Source organism: Pholcus phalangioides, unplaced genomic scaffold (assembly GCF_987345545.1).
Source record: "Pholcus phalangioides strain wild (caught in Gottingen) unplaced genomic scaffold, Ppha-v1.0 ptg000042l_1, whole genome shotgun sequence".
NCBI lineage: Eukaryota > Metazoa > Arthropoda > Arachnida > Araneae > Pholcidae > Pholcus > Pholcus phalangioides.
The window spans coordinates 34,828,765-34,841,341 of NW_028301628.1; the positions used below are offsets into that span (position 1 = coordinate 34,828,765).

General features: G+C 36.7%; 1 protein-coding gene across 1 annotated transcript in view; it reads right to left on the bottom strand.

The window, feature by feature from the left end:
* Positions 1–12,577, bottom strand: part of LOC149064937 (uncharacterized) — a 64,832-nt gene that overhangs the window by 40,549 nt on the left and 11,706 nt on the right. The window contains exon 2 of the mRNA XM_089255069.1: positions 2,737–2,934. Within this exon, the coding sequence (XP_089111195.1) occupies positions 2,737–2,934 (198 nt within the window). The remainder of the gene's footprint in view (positions 1–2,736; positions 2,935–12,577) is intronic.

Sequence of the window (12,577 nt, forward strand, 5' to 3'; positions counted from 1 at the left end):
TAAGAGGTTGGTGCGAAATCGCTTCGATATGGCACACACTGCGATAGTGATCTTTTTTCTAGATGGTTTCAGAACTAATGAATGAAACATTTCCAGGGTTAAATAGAAGAATTACTGTATATTCCAGAATTAATTAAAGAAAAAGTTGCATGAAGGAATTCAGTAGGGTCCGCTTAAACAGATAAAATTTCTTATAAAAATTTAAAAAAAAGGAGTTAATGTGCTCCCGTTTTTGAATAACTTTAGTTGCTTTGTGCATCTATAACAGTGATTACCAACGTGGGCGTTAACGTCCCGAGGAGGAGATGGAATGTTCCAGGGGAACGGTAGAAGCTACGGGTATAACATAGGATTCTATGGGTTAGATTGCGTTGGGGAAATAAATTTCTGAAAGGGACGACGGAACAAAAAACGTTGGGAAACTGATCTACAAGATTGAATGTGAAATATTATTTACATTACAACTTTTAACACATATATAGTAACCACTTATATGATAGTATAATATTTTTATTAAATAAAGCAGTTAGAATTTACGGTAAGTATGTTGCTAAGTAAAGATGAAGAAACCCTAAATTTGACATTGATATTTCGGGAGGCCACGTCTTCAGTACAGCACATATAATTTATTTATTTTTGTTCTCTGTTGAGCCCATAGAGGTTGCTAACTTTCGCAATGTAAAGTAAAAATCTTATGTGCCGCTGTGGTGGTCGAGTGGTCATAGTGACGGACCCGGGTTCGAGCCCCACCGTCGCCACAGTGGTGGTCGGCTGAAGTTGGTTTTCTGTGGTTCCCAACTTCGAGGCGCAAATGCGAGCCGATCTCCCCGTTAAAAAGTCTCGCCACAGAGAGCAACATACCTACAAACAGTACAAATATTCAGTCACTACATATCACTCACTTCACTTCTGAGATATAGATGGCAGCACTGAAAAATCATACACAACACTAGATACGCACTCAGACTGTTAGGTACACACAATTACACTTCCGGCACAACTCACTAGGTAGAAAATTGCCTATGGCGATAGACCTGAGTTGTGCTCGGTTAAAAAAAAAAAAAAAAAATCTTATGTATCGTGATCATTGTAATTTAATACAATTTACATTTCATTTTTGTGCCTGATTTATTCCAGAAGCTTTATTAATATTGATCATTCATTAGTTTCCAATATACAAACGATACTCCCGGTGTTAAACTGCAATAGAAATGCCCTCCGCACAATCAACAATCAACGAGGTTTGACGAGGTTGACTATAGTTTCAGAGTTAGAAGGAAATAGTTTCAACATAAATGAAAGACATAGTTTCACGATTAATAAAACTGTTAAACGAATGAATTCAGGGTGAAATTGATTCACAATGCGAGGGGGAAACAGTTCCAAAATCAAGGAAAGAAATAATTTCAAAATCAATGAAAAAAATAGTTCCAGAATTAAAGGTAAAATTTTTAGAAGTATATAATAAAAGAAATATATATTCGGAATTAATGAATTAAGTTAAAGCAGGGTTAGTCAAATAAAACAAAACAGAATTAATGAAAGGAATATCTTTAGAATTAATGAAAGGAATATCTTTAAAATTAATAAAAGGAATATCTTTTGAATTAATGAAAGAATTTTTTCTTCTGAATGAGAAGGAAAAATATAAAATCACAGAAAAAGTTTCAGAATTAATGGAAGAAATACATTTGGAGTTGTACGGAGAGAAATATTTTCAAAATTAGAGGGAAAATATTTCAGAATCAGAGGAGAGAGAGGTTCAGAAATAATGAAAGAAATATTTTCAGTATTAGTAAAGCCAAATTAACCCAGGTTCGATAAAAGAAAAATTTAGAGTTGTTTTAAAGAATAGTTTCTGAATTAATGAAAGAAAGGGTTTTAGGAATCAGGAAATATAAATGTGTGGTTTGAGAAAAAATAATAAATATTTCCGGAATAAAAAAAATGATGAAAAATGGTTTCAGAAAATTCATGAAAGAAAAAATAAAATCAGAGTTAGAGAGAAATAATTTCACAATTAATTAAACTTTGGAGCTATCGAAATAAATAATTTCCGTATTATTAAAAAAATAATTTCTGGATAATGAAAAAAATAATTGCAGAATTATTTAAAAATATATAATTAAAGAATTATTAAAAATAATTTCTGGATAATTAAAAAAATAATTTCTGGATAATTAAAAAAATAATTTCTGGATAATTAAAAAAATAATTTCTGGATAATTAAAAAAATAATTTCTGACAAGCTGTGAAACCTAGATAATTAAAAAATAATTTCTGGATAATTAAAAAAATAATTTCTGGATAATTAAAAAAATAATTTCTGACAAGCTGTGAAACCTAGATAATTAAAAAATAATTTCTGGATAATTAAAAAAATAATTTCTGGATAATTAAAAAAATAATTTCTGGATAATTAAAAAAATAATTTCTGGATAATTAAAAAAATAATTTCTGGATAATTAAAAAAATAATTGCAGAATTATTAAAAAATATATAATTACAGAATTATCAAAAACTAATATAAGAGTCATTAAATAAAGTGATGTCTCCAATAATTTTAGGACTTCTGTTTGTTATCTTTCTCTGAGTTCGCAACCGCTATCGTTTTTTTCTCAGTCTGGAACTTTCAGAGTACGCGCAGTATATGCTAAGTATTTTCAATTAGCTACTATTTACATTCTTATAAACGATATTGTTAGTGCTAAAAACCAAAATAAATTATTGCCTAACTTTTTGAAATCGTGACGTCCTGGAACTTCGCTCCAGCATGTCTCTTGCTATTCAGGAATATGAACATAAGCTTTTTCATCGGATTCTCCTCATAAATCCTTCGGGGTCGCAAAACAAGCTGTGAATGGAAGAGCCCATGAATATCTTCGACTGGATGGAGTATGTCATCTCCACTAATCATATCAACTTGGAAAGAGTCTAAAAATAAAGAAAAAACGAACACAAAATCCATTTAGTGAAATTCATGGAACAACATTTTCAATTTCCAGGAATATTGAATATTCCATGGCAACCTCAGTTATAATATGATATAACCTAGATAACTTATGAATATCATAACTTTGAAAAGGTTGATATATAACCAATAATTTTCTGGTAGAAATTCATTGTGGCTCCTCCCCAAACCGGTGTGCCCCCTCTAAAAGTCAATCCTGCGTACGCCCTTGGTCTACTTCACCAAACACCAACTATGGATAAATCTCTATAGTGCAATTCCCTACCATTAATGAGATGGAGTGGAAATGAAGCCGCCATCTATCGGTAGTCCCCTCAAGCTTATTGGGGAAAATGCCTATGTTCTTCTCCGGGTTTGAACCTAAGACCGTGACGCCAATCTTCACGGTGGTACACGAGCATCTTATCACTACGCCCTTGATCTGGAAAATCTCTACAATTCACAAATATTGCCTGGAAATAGAGAAAAAACTGTGAAGATAAATATTTAGTGTGCGAAACGGACAAGCCAAAGACCCATCATTTTGAGATGAATTTCATTAAAAAAAGTATATTCAATTAACTGGCTTCACGAATTTATAAACATGATGCTACAGCGAAGAATGGGGTAATAGATTACGATCTAATAAATTTTTAAAATGCTAATTTTCAACAGATTAACTGCCAAGATTACAGCTGCTTGAGAATTTAACTTCAACTTTTATCGATTCCCTCACTTAATGAGATTATAATGATTTTTAAGAACATGTTTCTTTTTTTGCATTTTTTTAATATATTTAAACAAAGTGGTTTTTACTCAAGAAGTAATGCGTAATTTTCCGGATATATAGTAATGAAATTCAAAAAAGAAATTGAAAAGAAAGTTGAATTTAATTTTATTTCGTATATTAGTAGGTTTTTTTTTTTTCATTTTGCTTTAATACAAATCGTGTGTGGCTTATACAATGCTGAGACTTTTCTATGAATACCATTTTCTTTACTCTTCTCCCGTCATTTATCTCACTACGGAATATTCTTATATTATATACAGGGTGATCCAAAAGTCACGCAACCCATTATAAAAAAAAATAATCTCTCAAATTCTACTGATTGTAAATGTAAAGTTTTTTTTTTTATTTTTGTTTTTTGCAACAGAACGGAGCAACCTGCCATACGTCTAATGAGACAATGGATTATTGCACACATTTTTCGATGACAGCCTTATTTCAAAAGAATTGTGGCCACCAAGATCACCGGACCCTGAGAAAATCCCCTGATTTTTTTTTCTTGTGGGGGGACCTGAAGACAAATGTATAAGAATAATCCCGATTTCATTGATTTTTTAAACAAAAGCATTCAATTCAAGATTGAAAAGGTGAGTTCCCTAAGAAGAGTGGCCAGAATCTTGGTAAAAAGAATGCGCGCTTGCATTTACGCGAAATGCTCACAATTTGAGTACACGTTGTAACAGTTTGAAACAAACACTTTATTTTTGTATCCACAAATATTGTCTTATTTGAACTTATAGGTTTTTTATTTATTCGTTGAAGAATTTAAAAAATAAAATATATTACAACGGGTTGCGTGACTTTTGGATCACCCTGAATTATCTCAGTATCTTTGGTTTTATCTCGGAAATTAGGCAAAAAACACGTCAAAATTTGATTTAAATGTCTGGGTATTTGATTTAAATATTCAAAATTATCAACATTTACGAAGATCTCGACATTTGATTATAATGATCTATCTGAAATTCCAATGATTGATAAATGCCATCTAGCGCCAAATTTTCGAAACTGAAACTCATGAGACGAATTATTAGGCACACGATTATAAGATTTTTGAATAATCTCACATAATCTTACTTATTCTTTCTTTAATTGTTTTAAAAAATTATTTAAAAAAAACTCAGAATTTAGCGTAAAAGTAATAAAAGTTAATATATGATGAAGTTAAATTTATATGATGAAAATAAAAAAACCTACAGTTAAGCTCCGTTATAAAAACCAGTATTAATTACATCTGTGAAAGCGGATTCTACACATCGCACGGTCTACTACATTTGATTTTCCCCGTGATGCAGAGGTTCTTATCCATTCACATAAAGGGATGACACAAACATGATTCGCATGACTTCAGAAATGAGTCGTACAAATTCACTTATGATTCTGTTGTAAATGCAGATGATGCGTCACTGGTTTCACTAATTTTCAAAGACAAACAGCCCCATGGATCGCGAAGTTGATTTTTGGTCGAGGCTGGGAGAGGTTAAGAACCCCTGCTGTAAGGCCTAGTTCACAGTGTAAAAACAATGTTGCTGAACAATTCTTCAACAAGAACTTGTTTCGCAAATGTTCATAAACAGCTATTAGAGCGTTGACAGCTTGAATGATCTGGAAATGTGCTGCGAACCACTAGAGTGATTCGATAACTGTTTTGTAGCCCACTTGAGGTGTTTGGTTATTTGTCGCGGGGCACATCAGATGACTACGGGTCGTATTCACCGACATGGTTTAAACTGTAGTCACACAATTTTTGGATAAGGCATCAACATAGATTGGTTTGGTTCTTAACCAATTCGTGTAGATCTCTCATCAAAAAATTGTGTGTGACTATAGTTTAAACCATGTCGGTGAATACCGCCCTTAGTGAGCCATATTTAGCCCATGGGTTGAGCATGTATGATCTAAACCCGCTCAAAAAACGATTTTTGTGTGGCTCTGCATGGCGATGTTTGGCAAAAACGATTTTACGTTATCAAGAGCCTGGTTCACATCCACAGAACTCCACCAAATTCTGCAGCGCAAAAAACAATTTTTAGGTGTGGCTATAGCGCAATGTTGGTGATTTTGCATAGCCCCACCCCAAAACAGATTTTTGTGCTACGCAATTTTGTGGGTGTGGATCCAGTTTGATGACTCAAGGGTGCACAACCTCTGGCGTCCAGGCGAGGGCGCCTACTTCAAACTTTCACCTTTACTCACCCCTTCTTTACTCACAAATACTTTCCATACACACACCAACTAACTAACAACGATAAAGTCCAATTTTTCCCTTCATCATATGCCTATCCAGGCCTGTTCTTAATCCCCAGAATCAGCCATTGTGCTGGGTGTAGAGGAAAACCTTTGAGTCTCTCTGGTCTGACTGGCCTGGACAAGCGAAATACGAATCGCTAAAGGGTTCTATCTGACCTGCGGAAGGTGTTTCGGTAGAAAACTATCAATACACACAACACGTTATCTGGCTGTTTCCTGTGAAAAAATACGGGAAATCGGGATCCATACGGGACATCGCCACTTATCGCTGTGAAAATTCCCCATTATCGCAAAAGAAAATGGTCAGTATAGTTGCCAATTATCGTTACAAATAGCCGAATAAAGTAAAGTATCGCAGAAATTACTGATACAATCGCCAGTTACGGGAATGCCCCGTAAAATACGAGTCAACTGGTCATATACAGCAGTTTCTGCACGCTAGCGGTAAAATATCGCAAATTTTGCCTGCGAACTGAAAATGTTGTCCACGTCCTTGATAAGTAATGTGCGCTCGTGACAAAACTGCCGTGACATATTTAAATTATAAGGAATTTAAAGAATGGCGAGAGGTACAAAACAAACAGCTTTCAACTACTGTCGTCTTGACGCATGGGCCCACCCTGTCACGGCGTAGAACATCGAATTCAGTTTTATTGAGGGCTAGATCTTGAGACGGGTGATCGTTCCCCCGACCCCTCCCCATATGGATCCGCGCCTGTATCTTACTGCTCGATCAAAAAAACCCATATCGATTCCTTCGAGACATGATAGGATAAAGCAGGCACAGACCCAAGAGCCAGAATCACAATGGAGAGAATAATGGCCATTTATTTGATCATTTTTGTCACATCACGGTGACTTTCTGTACACGAGGGCTAATTAGACCGGGACCTACAATTTATTGCCGAATCCGAACGGCAGCCTTGTTTTTTTACAGTCATCGAGAGGTTGGTGCGCTAATCCCTTGATGGGGGTACTCCCTGCGGTAGCAATCTTTTTCTGTGGTCACATTGCCGTTTCTGTTGTACCCCTGTGCCAGGAAAGTTGAAAATAATGGTTCTGTCCCGTAATATAGAGGACGTTTATTCTGTATTCACCCTATGCCAGTGTTTCTCAAAGTGTACGTCGCAGCTCTTTAGGGCGTCGCCTGTCTTTGGCTGGGGCGTTGCGGAGAGCTGGAGATATTGATGTTTGCCTATTTATGCTTTAGAATCATGAATTACGTAAGAGAGCAGTGGGTGACGAATTTTTGAGAACCACTGCCCTCTATTCCCTTTCCTCCCATCAATTCACCCTGGCAAACATATGTCAGCCAAGGATCATTGCCTGAAAGGAATAAAAATTTCAATTGCATTCAGACTCGTGACAGTCATCAGTGGCGCCCGAATCTGGATCTAGACTTGCCGGACTACGCGATTCAAAGCAGCGCATAAACCGGTTCTGAGGGGTGGCTATAGAAAATTACCATTGAAATCTCAAGCTTAGTGTGTTTGTGTGTGCGTGAAAGTCGCACACTTAATGGTGACCTTAAAAGCCGATTTTTCTGTTTTTTAGAGTGGAGCATTATTGTGGGTGTTTACTACGTTTTAAACACACGCAATGTGGTCGAAAATATCCACTATCTGCTACTTCATATACATGGTGTTTAAAAAAATGTTCCGAAATTTAACGTACCCACAAGGTAATTATTTTTTGTCATCATCGAAAATAAAGAGTATAAAACATAAAGACTGTAGAATGGGGCCGTTCAAGTATTACGTCAGCAAATTTTTAGCCATTTTGACCCCCCAGTCAGCAAACTCTGACCTCCTCCCCTGTCAGCAAAATTTCGTCAGCACTGTCCCCTACCTCCTAACGCATATTGGTGGGATCAGAGACGTATGCAGGAGGAAGGGCCATAGGTGGGCTCGTGTGCGTCCCCCAGACAAAAAATTATTTTTTTTAATGTAAAAAAGTATTTCAAAAATAAATAAAATTTTGAAAGAAAATACCTTTATATGTTATTATAATCCATTTCTGTTATTTTCAATGCTATTTGAAACTAAGAACTAAAAATTTCTTTTTAAGAAACGACCCACCCTTTAAGACGTAAATGGTAAACCGTTGGCCCGCGGACCAAATGGGGCCCTAAAGGTTATCTGATGTGGCCTGCTCCCTCAAACTTAATTGTGTAAAACTGAACTAAGTGGCACATTTACAGGTCGCTCAAATGGCCCGTGGCACATTTTCAGATTACCGAAGTAGGCTCGTGGCACAATCACTTAAGTAACCCACGATACAGTTTCAGAACACTTAACCGATCTGTGGCACATTTAGAGATCCCTTGAGTGACATGTGGCATAGTTTTAGAGCTTTTAAGCGGCCCCCAGTGTAGTTCTACATCACTGAAGTTATCCCCACGGCACATTCCTAGATTACTTAAGTGATCCGCGGCATAATTACGAATCACTTGAGTGATGCGTGGCACAGTTCCAGAGCACTTGAAGGATCCGTGAAATATTTAGAGATCATCAAACCTGTAGTGGGCTTATTATTAGGGAGAATATAAGTTCAAGTACCCACAAACTAGCGAAAGGTTTTTCCCGTTTTTGGCGCACCGAGTGAGAGATGCCATTAAAAATATTCCATATTTTTATATAAAGGTTGGTCGATGACGTGAGCATCATCCAAACCCCCTCCCCCCCGTCATCATAAGTCAGCAAAACGGAAACCCCTTCCCCACCCATCGATGCTGACGTAATACTTGAAGGACCCCCCAAGCACAGTGAGCAAACTTCCGTTGTTCCTCAATATGTCATAGTGGCCTGTGGGTTCCGACTGAAATTGGCAAACAGTGCATACACCTGAGTCATTTCTTAGCCATCCTGGACTAGTAGTGCGATTTTCGCCATGGTTGTATATTTTATTATTTTTTTAACTACTTAGAGTTTAATATTACCCATATTGGGTTAGTAATCTAGGGGTAAAAGAAAAATTAAGCAGGAGGAGGGGAAATAAAATAGAGTCACTTAAAACCGGGCAGTAACAGAATGTCACTTCATCAGACTGTTAGGGCATCATTAAGTTATAATTAATATTTTTTTAGCATTAATTATTCATCGTATTGCATGTATTACCCACCATCATTTTTAAATCTAGCGTCAACTATATATCATATTAATAAATGCGATTATACACTGGTGAAATAAATTAAGAGAATTTGCATACTTTATCGAATTTCATGAAAAGAACTGAACTGAATGTAAAACTACTGCTTCTAGACAAAAATGCAATCTTGTACGTCGAATACGTAAGCGTACACGTGTGTGTAGGTGGAACCAGTAGAGAAACAGGCTTTATAAGCGCGCGTAAGTTAAGACGCATTTCGTTCGCTAGCACACCTCGGCGAATTTCTTGGTGTTATTTTGCAGCAATCGGTTAATTTCAAATTGTAACAGTAAAAATGAGTAACCACCAACGTTTAGATGATGGAATGAGATGGTGAATTGTGGGGAGGCTAGAAGCAGGCCAATCTCAAGTCCAGATTTGTAGAGAGTTCAATTTAACGCCCAGCGTCGTGTGTAACTTATGGAAACAGTTCCAGGATACCGGATCCATCGAGAGAAAGCCTGGGCAAGGTCGTCCAAGAGCCACGACGGCCAGAGAAGATCACCATTTGTCGATTATAGCGAGGCGTAACAGGAGTGGTGCAGCTTCTCAGCTCTCTCGTGACTTGTATGCAGCCACAGGAACCCGTGTATCAAGGGTGACTGTTTCCAAAAGACTTCATGGGAGAGGGTTGTTTGCAAGAAAACCTGCTGTTTGCGTCCCGCTCACTTCTACGGACAGGAGAATACGTTTATCATGGTGCAGATAGCATTGAGATTGGAGTATGGATCAATGGGCTACCGTTTTCTTCACTGATGTGTCCCGGTTCAGCCTAAGCACCGATTCTCGCCGTACGTTCGTATGGAGAGAACCAGGGACCCGCTACCTACCCTCAATGTCCGCGAAATCGACCATTATGGTGGAGGAGGTTTAATGGTCTGGGCTAGCATCATGTTGGATGGCCGCACACCTCTCCATGTCTTTGAAAGAGGCACTGTGACTGGTGTGAGGTATAGGGATGTGGTCTTGGAGCCCTATGTTCGCCCTTTCAGGGGTGCAGTTGGCCCTGAGTTCATTTTAATGGACGATAACGCGAGGCCACATAGAGCTCTTCTGCTCGACGATTTTCTAGAGAGTGAGGATATTCGCCGGATGGATTGGCTAGCCAGATCTCCAGACCTTAACCGTATAGAGCATGTCTGGGACGCTCTGGGGAGGGCAATTGCAACTCGCAACACCCCTCCGGGAACCATCTAGGGAATGAAAACAGCGTTGCTGAACGAGTGGGACCAATTGCCACAGGAAATGATAAACTGCCTTATTTCAAGTATGAAATCACGCTGCGAGACCTGTATATCTGCAAGAGGGGACCATACCCCCTATTAAACCATCTATTAACCCATTTTTTTGTTTATTCTGCAACCGCTGTTTCATACCTTCCGACTCCAACGAGTGTTACGCACGATCATGCGTGTGTATTAAAATTATTGAATGGTTATTTGTTTCGTATTGTATCAATGTACGTACATATCAAATTTCATTAAAATCGGTACAGTAGTTCTAGAGATAATCGACCAAGTCTGCAAATTCTCGTAATTTCTTACACCAGTGTACTTAGAGTTTACTATTACCCATATTGGGTTAGTAATCCAGGGGTAAAAGAAAAGTTAGCAGGAAGAAGGGATATAAAAATAGAGTCACTTAAAACAGGGCAGTGACAGAATGTCACTTCATTAGCCTGTTAGGGCGACATTAAGTTATAATTAATGTCTTTTTAATATTAATTATTCATCGTATTGCATATATTACACACCCTCATTTTTAAATCTAGCGTCAACTATATATCATATTAATAAATGCGAATATATGTTTATTAAATGCAGTTAATATCATGATTATTCCATTTAATATGCATTATCTACAAAATTTGATATTTTGCAGTTGGTCTAATTATTTACGCTATATATAGTTTCTTATATACATTTTTCACAATCCCGGTACCTCCGGTCTTTTCATAACCAAAAAGTTTTTGGGTCTGGAAAAAGCTGATATCTGATCTTTTGGGCAAGTGGATATTTCCCTTAGATGTTGGTATTCTGACTCCTCAAGAGTTTGGAAGAGATTATTAGCCAGCTTTTGAGCAAAGGCGTGTAGGGTGGGCATTCCTATATCGTTTCTTATACTTCTATTCCTGATGAACCAATTGGCTCCCAGCATAGCTCTTATTGTTTTGTTTTGATATTGTTCTAATGTAATCATGTGTTGATTGCTCGAGTAGAGCCACACTGGTGCAGCATATAAAAGTATGGATCTGATAGCCATTTTGTATACATTCATTTTGTTCTTGATAGTCAATGTTGATATGCTTTCAAGTATGCTTTTCAAAGTGTGCTTTGCTACGTCTGCTCTTTGTATTACATAATTGCGTTGTTGCACAAATGTCAATCGTTTGTCAATTATTATTCCCAAGTATTTAGTACTTATAACAGGTTCAATGAATTTCTCCTCAACCACTATTCCGGCATCTGAGGGTATATCTAATTTTCCTGTGATCCACATAAATAGTGTCTTGTCTGCAGTAAGTTTAACTCTGCTGTTTTCGCACAATGTTTCGACTTGATCAATTAATTCTTGTAAATTACTTATCGCCGTATTCACCGACAGAGTTTAAACTAAAATCGCAGGTTGAGGATTAGAAATTGACATGGATTGGTTAAATTCAGGATTTTAACCATGAATTCAATTAATCAATTAATCGTTCAACCATCCTGAATGTAACCAATATCCGCGTCGATCTCCAATCCTTTCACCTGCAATTGTAGTTTGATAATTATGATAATTATGGAGGCAAGGTCCTGAAACACTGCCCTGCACTATAGGTGACCTAAGTTGTCTAGTTGTACATATTGTGTCATTGATTTCTATATAAAAAGTTCTTGCTGCTAAATAATGACGTACCATTTTAATTATGCTAAAGGGTAGGGCCCTTCTCTAATCATTTTATAGACTATCCATTATAACGACTAGAAAATTTTCACTTCATCCTTTATTATTTTTATCCAATATAAGGACCCATAAAAACAATTTAATGCAATACAACGTCCGAAAACTCTGAATCCTCCTGCTTTTTTTTCAAAGAAATGTACAAAATCTGTGTTTTTCGTTCGCCAAAATTGTGTTGGACCTTGACTTTTTGATACTCGAGTATTTGGCGTATATGAGTGAGTGAACATGCAATTAATTATTACAGTTTTATTATTATTTTATAACTTTACAGTTTTATTATTATCATTTTCATTATAACTCTTACATTAAAATAAAATAAATTTTAGAATTTTGTATTTCGTCCGAATGTGAATAATCCTGAAAAGGTTTTTTTTGTTTAAACGTTCGATGTAACAATCTCCCAATACAACGTCCGTTTTCCGTGAAAAGATGGATGGGGTCCGTTATAACGAGCGTCGACTACGATTGAAACAAGTAAAAAAAATGCATATGTGAAA